General features: G+C 49.1%; 2 protein-coding genes across 2 annotated transcripts in view; one reads left to right on the plus strand and one right to left on the minus strand.

Moving 5' to 3' along the window:
- Window positions 1–14,485, plus strand: part of MARF1 (meiosis regulator and mRNA stability factor 1) — a 539,974-nt gene that overhangs the window by 95,583 nt on the left and 429,906 nt on the right. The window lies entirely within an intron of this gene.
- Window positions 1–14,485, minus strand: part of BMERB1 (bMERB domain containing 1) — a 67,242-nt gene that overhangs the window by 21,719 nt on the left and 31,038 nt on the right. The window contains exon 2 of the mRNA XM_060260581.1: window positions 3,684–3,807. Coding sequence (XP_060116564.1) covers window positions 3,684–3,807 — 124 coding nt within the window. The remainder of the gene's footprint in view (window positions 1–3,683; window positions 3,808–14,485) is intronic.

The following is a 14,485-nucleotide window of genomic DNA, read 5'->3' on the forward strand; positions in this document are numbered from 1 at the left end:
AGGGCCTTCACTCTGCATTGTTTGCGGCTTAATATTTTGTTTTTAGCCCAGCATGTTCCTGGGGTGAGTAACGGGGTGGCTGACGCTCTGTCTCATAAACAGATGGAGAGGTTTCGTCAGCTGGCCCCAGATGCCGACAGTAGGGTTGCCAAGTCCAATTCAAGAAATATCTGGGGACTTTGGGGGTGGAGCCAGGAGACTTTGGGGGTGGAGCCAGGAGACATTGGGGCGGAGCCAAGAACAAGGGTGTGACAAGCATAATTGAACTCCAAGAGAGTTCTGGCCATCACATTTAAAGGGACAGCACACTTTTTAAAATGTCTTCCTTCTATAGGAAATAACAAAGAATAGGGGCACCTTCTTTTGGGGCTCATAGAATTGGACCCCCTGGTCCAATCGTTTTGAAACTTGGAGGGTACTTTGGGGAGAGGCACTAGATACTATATTGAAAATTTGGTGCCTCTACCTCAAAAAACAGCTCCCCCAGAGCCCCCAAAACCTCCAGATTAATTCCCCATTATACCCTATGAGAATTGATCTCCACATAGGGAATAATGAAGACGTTTCCCTCTCCTCCTCCCTCCCCCCCCCTTTCTGGCAACTGAAGCGAGGGACTGGCCTTTCTACTCACGAGTTGCTGCCAGCTTCTTTACAGCAGCAGTCACACCATCCCAAAGTGGAGCCTTGCAATCAAGCCTCCGGAGGTGCAAAGGCACATGGTCCTTTGCAGGCGGGGCTTCTCTTCCCCCCCCACCCCCAGCCAGCTGACTGGGCGCGGGAAGCAGCTTGCGAAAAGGAAGAACGGCTGCTGCAACGGGGCTGGGTGGGAAGGGAAGGGAGGAGGAGAAGCATCGGGCATTGGAGTCCGTCAAGACCCGCCTGCGTTCGGCAGCCACCTCCACCCGCTCGCTGGCGAGCCAGCCTCCCTTCTCAAGATTCCCTTGCCAGGCTCAGCACCTCCTCCCCGGACGACGCAAATGCTCCTTGGTGCCATTCCCCCCTCCTCCCCCCGCTTCCAGAGTTATGGAAAGCGGGAAAAGAGGCTGAAAATCCAGTATTCTCCCGCCAGGGCGGGAGGCTTGGGAAGCCTAGCCGACAGAGAGGCGGTGCCAATGCCCCAGGAGCTATGGCTGATTGGAGAGCCGAGGCCTGCAGAGCGAGAGGCCTAGCCATTGCGCCTAGCACCCGGAAGTCTTACGAATGGGCTGTGCGGCAGTTTGGAGACTTTAGGGCTGAGGTAGGGTATCGCATGGTTTGGCCCCTCCCGGTGGAGCAGTTGCTCCATTACTGTGTTTCGTTTCGAGGTAAAGGATTGGCTGTGCAATCCATTAGGGGGCACCTGTCTGCATTGTCTTTTGCCAGTAAGGCGCTGGGTTATAGGGAGGAAACAGCTGATTTTCGTATTCGAAAGATGCTGGAAAGGTGGGCCAGAGAGGCTGGACCCAGGGGATTTGGGACATGGTGTGTGCTTCTTCTTTTGAAGCATGTTTGTTTCATGCCACGTCTTTAGTAGCCTTTTGGGGGGCTCAGTGAGCTGGTGGCACATCGTTTCTGGTAAGGCTCTGTTATTAAGGGACCTGGAACTGTCTATGGGAAAGGCGGTTATTACTGTCCGTCGCTCTAAGACGGATCGGTTGCGAAAAGGTACCGTATTTGAGCTGGGTAGTTGTTCAGAGCTTGAGCTGTGTCCAGTTGTTGCGCAGGCTGCTTATTTAGCAGTTCAGGGGCCCAAAGATGGGTTTTTATTTTGCCATTGTGATGGTAGCCCGTTGACAAAGCATCAGTTTTGGGCGGTGACATCACGGGCTTTAGGTGAACTGGGGTTGTGGGGGGGTGCGGTTTGGGACCCACTCCTTTAGAATTGGAGCAGCTTCAATGGCTGCCACTATGGAGTACCCGTCCTCTTCCATTTAGCGCTTGAGCCACTGGCGTTCATTGGCCTACAAGTCTTATATTCGACCTTTCCTCAGGCCTTAAGTGATTTATTGTTGGATGGTTAGTGGTTCTGTTCTTGTTTAACTGTTTTTTCTCTTTAGACGCTGTTGTTCCTGGCCAGAGGAGCCGAGTTCTCATCTGTGGCCATGTGTTTTGGGCCGCTCACCGGGCGCAGAGAACTTCGGTCAGCTTTCAGCTGGGACAGCCAACATGTTTGTATCGAATGGTGGGGGCGCCGGGGCCTTCAGTGGCCGGGCCTGCTGCCTTTGTTATTTCAAGATAGTGCGGGTCCTCCTCCTCCTCCTCAGGTTTTAATTGTTCACCTGGGAGGTAATGATCTGGGGCTCTTAAAGGGCAAGGCCTTGGTTTGGCAGACCCGGGATGATTTTCAGCACATTCGGGAGCGATGGCCTGGGACCACCGTAATTTGGTCAGCCATGCTGCCCCGCCTTGTTTGGCGCTGTGCTTGGGGCCCAGCAGCCATTGAGAGGACCCAGTATAAGGCTAATAAGGGGTTTAAGAAGCTGTTAGAAGGAGGGTTGGGCCACTATCTGCCCCATCCGGACATTTCATCGAAATTTCCTGACCTCTACAGAGGGGATGGGGTGCATCTCTCGGAAAAGGATAATATGCTTTTCCTGAGAGATTTGCGGCAAGGGTTGCGGGTGGCTTTGGGCCTCCTGGTGGGCGCTAAGCCCTAAGGAGAGACTTGGCCTTAGTAGTGGCAGGTTTTGGGGATTTAGGGCACTATGTAGCTAGGGGAGGACTGTGAAGCATCCCCCTTTTGGGGAATTAGGGGTCTGGCATGATCAACCTTGGGGTTTGGTGACCCGGGGTGTGGAGAATGCAGACCATCCTGGAGGCCCGGCTAGAGGGTGCCTTTCCATCAAGACATGCGTCTGGGTTTGGGCCCTCTGGTGCGTGCCTCCCTGCTGGGCCTGCCTGGCGGGAGCTGAGTCACGCAGCTCTGGCTGGGGGGCTGGGTCTCTTGCCCACTAATGGCAGGGAAGCGGTCGTGGTGACCCCTAGCCCTGGCCAGGCTGCTGGTTGGGTGCCCTTGCCGTTTGTTATTCTGTTAATAAAGTGGCCCAAGTTTATACCAATGCATTGTGTCTTACTCTTTATTCTGATCTCGGGGGGCAAACTCTTTTGATTTAATTTCAACCTACTGGTTCTGGTCCTACCTTCTGGGGCCACAGAAAACAATTCCACACCACCCTCTAGATGATAGCCCTTCAGGTACTTGAAGATGGTGATCATATCACCTCTCAGCTGCCTCGTCTCCAGGCTAAACATCCCCAGCTCCTTCAACCTTTCCTCATAGGACTTGGTCTCCAGACCCCTCACCATCTTCGTCGCCCTCTTCTGGACCCGTTCCAGCTTGTCTATATCCTTCTTAAAATGTGGTGCCCAAAACTGAACACAATACTTCAAATGAGGTCTTACCAGAGCAGAGTAAAGCGATACCATCACATCACGTGATCTGAACACTATACTTCTGTTGATACAGCCCAAAATTACATTTGCCTTTTTAGCCACTGCATCACACTGTTGACTCATGTTCAGCGTATGCTCCACTAAGACTTCCATATAGGGGGATTTTTTAAATGTTTGACTTGGGCTGCTTTGTTGAAATCTGCACTGCAGGTGCTGCTATATTTAAAACCTGATACCCCAACCCATTTGCTCATTCTTCTCCAAAATGGTTGAATCTCTCCCCCACCCCATAAGGGCGTCTATTTACTTACATGAACCGGAGTTCTGACTCTCTTCTGACTAACACTTCCCGAAGCCGCTGGATCTTGGCCATTTCCAGTTCGATTTCCTCGGGCATCATGGTGTTTTCCGCCATTGAAATGATGTCAAGTTGATCTGTGTAGGTTTAAGATAATCAGGAAGTGGGTTAAATGGCCATCACATTTAAAGGAACTGGACACTTTTTAAATGCCTCCCCTCCATTGGAAATAATGAAGATAGGAGCACCTTCTCTTGGGGCTCATAGAATTGGACCCCCTTGTCCAATCTTTTTGAAACTTGGAAGGCATTTTGAGAAGAAGCACTGGATGCTATACTGCAAATTCGGTGCCTCTACCTCAAAAGACAGCCCCCTCAGAGCCCCAGATACTCACAGATCAATTTTCCATTATACCCTATGGGAATCAGTCTCCACAGGGAATAATGGAGTGCCCAGCAGATAATGCCCCCCGCTTTCTAATGACTCTGAAGCAGGGAGAGGGCCTCCAAACCAGGTGATTTCCTGCCCCCATCTGGGGATTAAGCAACCAAAGTGAGAAAAGGATAGTGGGGCGGGGGATCCAAAGCAGCACTTCTGTGTACCAGAATGTCTTGAGACTTATCTCTTAAAGCTACAAAGATTCACTTTCACTTTTGTACTCAATATTTATAAAGCTTAAACAACAATTTACACAAGTGAACGAAACGTAAGGGAGAAGGGAACAATACACCTAATGAATTTCTTGTAAAAGTCCTGCTATTCAGTCACACAGTCTTTCCTATAGGAAGTGCAAGTACTGAGCTCCCAGGATGAAATGCAGTAAAAGACCACCTCCGGAATGCCGAGAAATGGGCAACCAAGGCAGCCGACAAAGATTAACAATGTGCAGTGTTGTTCAGTCTTTAAATTGATAAGAGCTAATTGAGGTCTCTGGACACTCAGAACCTGTTTTCACTTCTCAGGCTTTCTCTAAGCTTCAATTGTGGCAAGGCACTTCAACAAGGATCCATATTTACAGCTTTCTTACAGTTCCAAACTGTTGCTAAAAGGTAAAGGTAGTCCCCTGTGCAAGCACCAGTCATTTCCGACTCTGGGGTGATGTTGCTTTCACAACGTTTTCACAACAGACTTTTTATGGGGTGGTTTGCCATTGCCTTCCCCAGTCATCTACACTTTCCCCCCCAGCAAGCTGGGTACTCATTTTACCAAGGCTGAGTCAACCTGGAGCCGGCTACCTGATCCAGCTTCCGCTGGGATCGAACTCAGGTCGTGAGCAGAGGGCTCCGACTGCAGTACTGCAGCTTTACCACTCTGCACCACGGGGCTCTTAAACGGTTGGTAACAACAGTTAAGTCTATACTTCACCTGATGTCTTAATAAACGCGACCATTTTGAAATCAAAAGGACTGTTTACTGAAGAACCAGGGGTAGGACTGACAGGAGGACGAGGAGGAGAATTGGATTTATACCCCGCCCTTCACTCAGAGTGGCTCACAATCTCCTTCCCTTCCTCTCCCTACAACAAGTATTCTGTGAGGGTGGGGGGGGGCTAAGAGAGCATTCTGAGAGAACTGCTCTTGAGAGACCCGTGATTGACCCAAGGTCACCCACCACATGGTTTCATGTGGAGGAGGAGTGGGGAATCAAATCTGGTTCTCCAGAATAGAATCCGCTGCTCTTAACCACTACACCACCCTGGCTCACCCTTCAACATTTTAGTAAAAGGCAAAAGATTTATGCTATCTGAAGATAAACCATTCAGCATTTTCAAAGGTAAAACCAAGGACATTTCCCTTTTTCTCCTAACAAACATCACTGGCTCCTTTCCTGGAGCACAACGATTTAGCGATGGTAATCCATTCTACGGTCACCTCAAGAATAGATTACTGTAATGCTCTCTACATGGGGCTACCCTTGACGCAAACCCGGAGACTACAGCTTGTGCAGAATGCTGCGGCACGGCTGCTAATGAGGCTGCCACGATGGGAGCACATTCAGCCAGTGCTGAAAGAGCTGCACTGGCTACCTGTTGTGTTCCGAGTTCGCTTCAAGGTGTTGGTATTGACCTTTAAAGCCCTTTATGGTCAGGGACCTGCATATCTACAGGACCATATATCCATATATCCCCCAGAGAGCACTGCAGTCGGGGGCAAAAAACCTACTCTCGGTCCCCAGACCAAAAGAAGCCAGGCTATGCGTGACAAGATCTAGGGCCTTTTCGGTGGCAGCACCAGAGCTTTGGAATGCCCTTCCAGAAGCCGTACGGGCCCTGCGAGATCTGTCTCCGTTCCGCAGGGCCTGTAAGACCGAGTTGTTCAAGCAGGCCTTCGATGCTTGATGGAAAGATGGCTGCCACCAGACATCACACAGATTGCCGGTGATCACTGTTTGGAATTTTAATGCCACTATATAATGGTTTTTAAAAATTGTAATATGTTTTTAAACTGTGAATTGTAAATTATGGTTTTATATATTTTATTAGTTTAACTGTGTAAATGATACTGTGAGCCGCCCTGAGTCCGCTTGCGGAGAGGGCGGGATATAAGTCAAATGTAATAAATAAATAAATAAATAAATGTCCACACCTTACCCACCTCCACATTATATCAGTATTTCAAGCATATTATTTGCCTTTTGTGTGCTGGTTTTAATTTACTCCATGTAACAGCTAGCCCTGAGCTGTTTTACAAGTCAAGAAGGGGTTTGTTCTTGAAGGCAGTGCTAGGAAAGATATCATCTGCAATCTGTTACCTGGGGTGGCTGCCCAATTTCCAAGAGGGGCTTTAGAGAAATCAGTTGGGTAATCTTCCCCCCAACAAACAGAAATATCTGTAACCCCACTGCTAAGACACTGCAAACCATAATACTTATCCTTTGATTCCCCTGGTCTGAGATTTCTGCAGCAGATGTAAAGTTCAGATGTGTTTAATAAAAGTATGAATTTCATAGAATTTCCTTCCTGCAGATCTCCATAACTCCTGCTTCTCACTGCACTGTCCTTATAAAAGGTCAAGGTAGTCTCCAGTGCAAGCACCAGTCATTTCTGACTCTGGAGTGATGTTGCTTTCACAACGTTTTCACAGCAGACTTTTTACGGGGTGGTTTGCCATTTCCTTCCCCAGTAATTTACACTTTACCCCCAAGCAAGTTGGGTATTCATTTTACCAACCTCAGAAGGATGGAAGGCTGAGTCAACCTTGAGCTGGCTACCTAAACCCAGCGTCCGCCAGGATCGAACTCAGGTGATGAGCAAAGCTTGGACTGTGGTACTGCAGCTTTACCACTCTGCACCACGGGGCTTCTGCACTGTCCTTATAAACATCACTTTATTGGTTCTTTGGGGCAGGGAGGCAGGTGAAGAGAACAGAGGTCCTTGAGAAAACAGTTTCCATAAAAACATAAGAAGAGCTCTGCTGGATCAGACAAAGTGGTCCATCTAGTCAGTTCCCCTGTAGAAAATGGCTGCTTTAAAAGGAAGAGTCTAAGGCCTTGGGCCATGCTGAGGCCCCTCCCTCCCCACCCCAAACCCTGCCCTCTCCCAGATTCACCCCCCCCCCCAAAATCTCCAGGTATTTTTTTTTTTACTGTTTATTTAAATCATTCAATAAGCATAACATTACTATAATCAATCAATACAGAGTAAAAGAATTACAATTGTTAAAGCACAATAAACAACTGTGCTGTCTAGGGGTCATATACTTATTTATAAATACATATAGATAGTGATTAATATAAGTACTAAATCTCTCCTTTCTAATCAATAAAACATAAACATTTTGTATTTTTCAGGTACTTTACAATATTCTTCATTAGAGTTTTCAATATATTCGAAAAAAAGAAAACCAGCACTCTATAAAAGTGTTTCTGCATAGTGGAACTTCTTGCTGGATGATCTGAGAAGCTAATTTATCAATCGCTAGGACATCCCAAATTTTCAGGAGCCATTGGGACTGAGTCGGTTTAGAAGGGCTTTTCCATTTTGAAGCTATCAATAATTTGGCGGCCATTATGAGTAACAGGCCAGGTCCCTTTTTTCCTGAGCAAATTTAAAATTGGAATCTCCATGTATTTTCCAACCTACATCTGGCAACCCTAGACATGGACTGTTCAGGTAGGGTTGCCAAGTCCAATTCAAGAAATATCTGGGGATTTTGGGAGCAGAGCCAGGAGACATTGGGGGCGGAGTCAGGAACAAGCATAATTGAACTCCAAGGGAGTTCTGGTCATCACATTTAAAGGGACAGCACACCTTTTAAAATGTCTTCCTTCCAAAGGAAATAGGGACCTTCTTTTGGGGCTTATAGAATTGGACCCCCTGGTCCAATCGTTTTGAAACTTGGGGGGTACTTTGGGGAGAGGCACTAAATACTATACTAAAAATTTGGTGTCTCTACCTCAAAAAACAGCTCCCCCAGAGACCCCGAAACCTCCAGATCTATTCCCCATTATACCCTATGAGACTCGATCTCCACATCTCTCTCGGCTTGGCTTCGCGAACGAAGATTTAAGAAGGGTGCAATAGTCCACGTTTGCTGCAGGCTCGCTGGTGGCTGACAAGACCAATGTGGGACAGGCAGGTCCGGCCACAGCGGCTGCAGGGAAAAGTCTGATTTAGGGTTGTTCCTGTAGCAGTGTGATTCTTCCTCAATCTCCTTTTGTCCTCAAGACCAGCTATGCGTGCGTTCTCAAAGGAAGAGACAGCCTGGTGGATGGTGTGCCTCCATGCTTTGCGATCTGAGGCTAGGTCAGACCACTGGTGATGGTTGATGTGACAGGTGCTAAGGGATTTCTTCAAGGAGTCCTTGTACCTCTTCTTTGGTGCCCCTCTATTTCGATGGCCGGTGGAGAGTTCGCCATACAGGGCAATCTTGGGAAGGCGGTGGTTTTCCATCCTAGAAATATGCCCTGCCCAGCGCAGCTGCGTCTTCAACAGCAGTGCCTCGATGCTGGTAACCTCCGCCCGCTTGAGGACTTCAGTGTTGGTCACAAAGTCACTCCAGTGGATGTTGAGGATGGTGCGAAGGCAGCGCTGATGAAAGCGCTCAAGGAGTCGTAGGTGATGACGGTATAAAACCCACGATTCGGAGCCATAGATGAGGGTTGTCATCACAACCGCTTTGTAAACATTGATCTTTGTGCCTTTTTTCAGATGCTTGTTGCTCCACACTCTTTTGTGCAGTCGGCCAAATGCACCGTTTGCCTTTGCCAGCCTGTTGTCAATCTCCTTGTCGATCTTGGCATCTGAGGAGATGATGCACCCCAGGTAGCTGAACTGCTGGACTGTCTTCAGAACTGATTCACCCACAGTGATGCAGGGAGGGTGATAATCTTCCTGGGGTGCAGGCTGGTGGAGAACTTCTGTCTTCTTCAGACTAACTTCTAGGCCGAATAGCTTGGCAGCCTCTGCAAAGCAGGACGTCATATGCTGCAGAGCTGATACCGAGTGGGAGACGAGTGCAGCATCATCAGCAAACAGTAGCTCTCGGATGAGTTTTTCCATTGTCTTGGAGTGTGCCTTTAGTCGCCTCAGGTTGAACAGGCTGCCATCGGTGCGATAGCGGATGTAGACACCATCGTCCTCATCTAGATCTACTGCGGCTCTTTGAAGCATCATGCTAAAGAAGATCGTAAAGAGAGTTGGCGCGAGAACGCAGCCTTGCTTTACACCTGTGCCTATTGGGAAGGGCTCCGAGAGGTCGTTGCAGTGTCTGACTTGGCCTCGCTGGTCTTCGTGTAGCTGGATGATCATGCTGAGGAACCTTGGGGGACATCCTAAACGTTCCAAGATTTGCCACAGGCCTTTCCTGCTAACGGTATCGAAAGCTTTGGTAAGGTCGACAAAAGTCACATACAGAGCCTTGTTCTGTTCCCTGCATTTCTCTTGGAGCTGCCTGAGAACAAATACCATGTCGGTGGTGCTCCTGTTAGCTCTGAAGCCGCACTGGCTCTCTGGGAGGAGTTCTTCTGCAATGGTGGGCACCAGTCTGTTCAGGAGTATTCTGGCAAGGATTTTGCCTGCGATGGAGAGCAGGGTTATCCCCCGGTAGTTGGAGCAGTCTGACTTTTCCCCTTTGTTCTTGTATAGGGTGATGATGATTGCATCGCGAAAGTCCTGTGGTAATTTGCCTTGTTCCCAGCAGGTGACAAGTACTTTGTGAAGTGAGCTATGTAGTACTGTGCCCCCATGCTTCCAGATCTCTGGTGGAATTCCATCAACTCCTGCTGCCTTGCCACTTTTCAGTTGCTTGATGGCTTTAACAGTCTCTTCTAGGGTGGGGATCTCATCCAACTCTGTTTTCACCGGTTGAAGTGGGGTGAGGTGGATTGCTGAATCTTGAACTACGCGGTTGGCACTGAAGAGAACCTGAAAATACTCCGACCACCGGTTCAATATGGATGCCTTGTCTGTGAGGAGCACTTGGCCGTCTGCACTATGCAAGGGACTCTGAGCCTGATATGATGGACCATATACTGCCTTCAGGGCTTCGTAGAACCCTCTTAAATCACCAGTGTCTGCACACAGCTGGGTTCTCTCTGCAAGCTTGGTCCACCACTCGTTCTGAATGTCTCGAAGCTTGCGCTGGAGGTTGCTACATGCAGCGCGAAAGGTTGCTTTTTTCCCAGGACAGGAGGGCTGAGCAAGATGTGCTTGGTAGGCAGATCTCTTTTTTGCCAGTAATTCTTGGATCTCTTGATTGTTCTCATCAAACCAGTCCTTGTTCTTCCTTGTGGAGAACCCGAGGACTTCTTCAGAGATCTGCAGGACGGTAGTTTTTAGGTGTTCCCAGAGTGCTTCTGGAGAAGGGTCTGTGGGGCAACTGAGGTCCTCAATTCTTGACTGGAGTTTTGCCTGGAAGGCAGCTTTAACTTCGGCTGACTGGAGGCTGCCAACCTGAAACTTCCTCCGAGGGATACCTCCTCTCCTGGGTGTGGGTTTAAAGTGAAGACGGAGATTGCAGCGTACAAGACGATGATCCGTATGACATTCTGCGCTGGGCATTACTCGGGTGTGTAAGACATCTCGAAGGTCTCTCTGGCGCACCAGAATGTAGTCGATAAGGTGCCAATGCTTGGACCGTGGGTGCATCCAGGTTGTCTTCAGACTGTTCTTCTGCTGGAAGATAGTGTTGGTGATGGTGAGCTGGTGCTCCGTGCAGAATTCTAGCAGGAGGCGCCCGTTGTCATTGCAGTTGCCAATGCCGTGTTTGCCAAGTACTCCTTTCCAGGCTTCCGAGTCTTTACCTACTCTGGCATTGAAGTCGCCAAGGATGATCACCTTGTCCTCTGTAGGGGTCTTCCGTACGAGGTTGCGTAGATCAGCATAGAACTTGTTCTTTTCTGCAGGATCTGCTTGAAGGGTTGGGGCATACACACTGAAGAGTGTTGCATGCTGCTTGTTTTGAAGTGGGAGGCGCATGGACATGATGCGATCTGAGTGACCTGTTGGAAGTTTTTCGAGTTTGGAGGCAATGGAGTTCCTGACCATGAAGCCAACGCCAGAAAGGCGGCTCTCAGCCTTTGACTTACCCGACCAGTAGAGGGTATAGCCAGCACCGTGTTCTTGAAGACTACCTTCCTCAGCGAAACGGACCTCACTGAGAGCTGCTATGTCGATATTCAACCTGAGAAGTTCATGGGCAACTAGAGCAGAGCGTCGTTCAGGGCGACCACTGCCTACTGTGTCAAGCATGGTTCTGATGTTCCAACACGCAAGCTTTAGTCTTTGCACACTTTGTGAGGCAGGTGCATGCCTTTTCTTTGTTGTTATTTTTCGACCGCAAGTAAGGATGCCCGTTGACCGCGGCTAGCCAACTGGGGTGGGGGAGACGAGCTTTGTTTAGGCCACCTTTTCTAGGCCCCTCTCCGTGTGGAGCAAGCAGTGCTGTCCCTAGATAAGGCTGCTTGGTCGTTCAGGGTGCTGCCGAAAGATGCTTTCGTCTCCGGGTTAGCATCAGGCGACCAATATCCTGAACCGCCTACATGCAGGATCGGGACTGCGGCTTCCAGTGGCACCTTCCACCTGCCGTTTCACCCCTTGCCTATCGCTGCAGGACTTGATGTGTTGTGGGTTGTGTGTGTGGATATGCCCTTCAGGCCTGCGCAGAGGAATTTTTTAGGTGAAGCGCAGTGTGCGCGGTACTGGCTCCACCCTTTCACCTGGGGGTCATCTGCCATGGCCCAGTAAGCCGGGACGCCGGCAGTGAGTCCTCCAGGTGGTAGGTGTTACATTAACGAGCTCTATCTGCCCGGGTTTGATGTTAGAGTTTTCCTTCTCTTAGGCTGACGAGGTTGGTGGGCCCAGCCTGCCCATCCGGTTATACCGCCAGACACTTCGGTCGCACCATGACGTAGCAAACTCTGTGAAAACGGGGGGGACCAGCGAGAAGGTGTTGCTACGGATGCAGTAATGCAGGAGAGGCCATTGCAGTGACCATCTGCCAGGCATAGCCAGACAGTGACCACGCGGCGTTCACTACACCGGGAGAGGAGAGGCTATGTATTGCGCATGCACTTTCCCCGAGGGGGTAGGATTCCCAGAGGGAGCCCACCCCCCACCCCCCACCCCCGATCTCCACATAGGAAATAATGAAATGCCCAGCAGACATTCCCCACATTTCGGGTGACTCTAAAGCGAGGGATTGGCCTCTCTACTCAAGAGTTGCTGCCAGCTTCTTCCAAGTAACACAGACACCCCATCCCAAGAGGAAGCCTTTCAATTGGAGACTGAAGCCTCCGGAGGCGGAAAGGCACATGGTCCTCTGGGGGCGGGGCTTCCTCCTGCCAGCCAGCTGACTGGGGGGCGGGAAGGAGCCTGGGAAAGTGGAAGAACCCCCGCTGGCACCTGGGGATTGGTAAGCCTACGTTCAGGTCAGGGCCAGATCTCACTGGGGGTGATCAAATGCCCTGTGCTCCTCCTGGGTGAGCCACCACACTTGGAGCATCAAGAAGAACTGTGCACATGTACAGGTGTTCTAACAGATCAAATAAGATAGTAGCTTGAAGTAGGCCACTCCACATAATTTAGGCCATTTGCTAAAGCTGGGTTTCACACAAGGGTCTTTCCAGAACCTCCCAGTTCCTTTTTAACTGGAGATGCCACTGAGCTATGGCCCTTCCCCCCCTTCCCCTCCACACACCCCAAAATTAATTGCTACAATCAAAAGCAGTTGCACGCTTTGCAATCAGTAGGGTTGCCAAGTCCAATTCAAGAAATATCTGGGGACTTTGAGGGTGAAGCCAGGAGACTTTGGGGGTGGAGCCAGGAGACATTGTGAGCAGAGCCAGGAACAAGGGTGTGACAAACATAATTGAACTCCAAGGGAGTTCTGGGCATCACATTTAAAGGGACAGCACACCTTTTTAAATGTCTTCCTTCCATAGGAAATCATGAAGGATAGGGGCACCTTCTTTGGGGGCTCATGGAATTGGACCCCCTGGTCCAATCTTTTTGAAACTAGGGGGGTATTTTGGGGAGAGGCACTAGATGCTATACTGAAAATCTGGTGCCTCTACCTCAAAAAACAGCTCTCCCAGATCCCCTGATACCTGCAGATCAATTCTCCATTATTCTCTATGGGAATAAATCTCCATAGGGAATAATGGGGTTCCCAGCAGACATTTCCCTTCCCTTCCCATGCTTTCTGATGACCCTGAAGCAGGAGGAGGGCCTCCAAACCAGGAAACCCCCTGCCCCCACCTGGGGGTTGGCAACACTAGCAATCAGTATAATTATCCAGGGAAAGGCAGAAGGAGAATAAATCAGGGGAATGCTTAATCCAATCTCAGCGAAGCAAGTATTATTTTGAAAGTAATTACAACACGTGATAAAAAACAACCCATCACGCTATTAATACAATACAATTTACACCAAGTGTGGAAAAGCCAGAGGCGGGACAGAAAATCAACTTCGCGGTCACATGGATATCTTTCCTCCTGATAGCAACAAAAGGAATGTTACCATCCCTGCCGTGGAAAGAGCCATAGAAAGGGAGAGAAGTGCAGCATCTGCACTGTCCTTTTGCATTCGGCGTTCAGTTGGGCTCACCCATCATATTGAGCCAGTTTTTAAAGTTTTTGCTGATGGGAGTAGGCTGCCACTGCTCCACAAGCCAATCAAGCTAGGGTTGCCAATCCCCAGCTGGGAGAAAAAATAAAGCACACAAATTTCAATCAACCTTCAGTAACTTGTAGCAAATCAATGCATTTTCTACAAGTTACTGAAGGTTGATTGAAATTTTCAACATTCATACCCCGAATCTGAAATTGACTATGTGAAGCTTGAAGAAGCAACTGTGAAACAAAGAGCATCAGTACAACCTTGTTGCAATAACTGGACTGCTGACTGCTTTATTTATAAGACCTGGACTGTATTGACATCACCCTTCTTCGCTTCCCCATCGGATCTTCTGGCAAGAGACAGCACTCGATTGCTTTAAAAGTTGGACGTGGCTTCTGATGGTATCTGAATTGTTCCAATTGTATAAGTTTTTGCATTGGTTCTACTCTAATTGGCACTTTATATACTATGAATTTTTGTAAATTTTGTAGTCTTCTGTTATTATTTGAGGCTGGTTATCACGGAAGCTGTGTGCTTTATTTTTTCTGCTAATTATTACCGTGATTCTCTTTTTGTTTTTTTAATCCCCAGTTGGGAGCAGGTGATCCCCCCAGTTTGGAGGCCTTCCCCCCACTTCAGGGTTATCAAAAAGCGGGGGCAGGGGAAATGTCTGCTGGACATGGACCCTATGGAGACCGATTCCCATAGGGCAGGGGTGGCCAACTGTAGCTCTCCAGATTTTTTTGCCTACAGCTCCC

Source organism: Heteronotia binoei, chromosome 20 (genome assembly GCF_032191835.1).
Source record: "Heteronotia binoei isolate CCM8104 ecotype False Entrance Well chromosome 20, APGP_CSIRO_Hbin_v1, whole genome shotgun sequence".
Taxonomy (NCBI): Eukaryota; Metazoa; Chordata; class Lepidosauria; order Squamata; family Gekkonidae; genus Heteronotia; species Heteronotia binoei.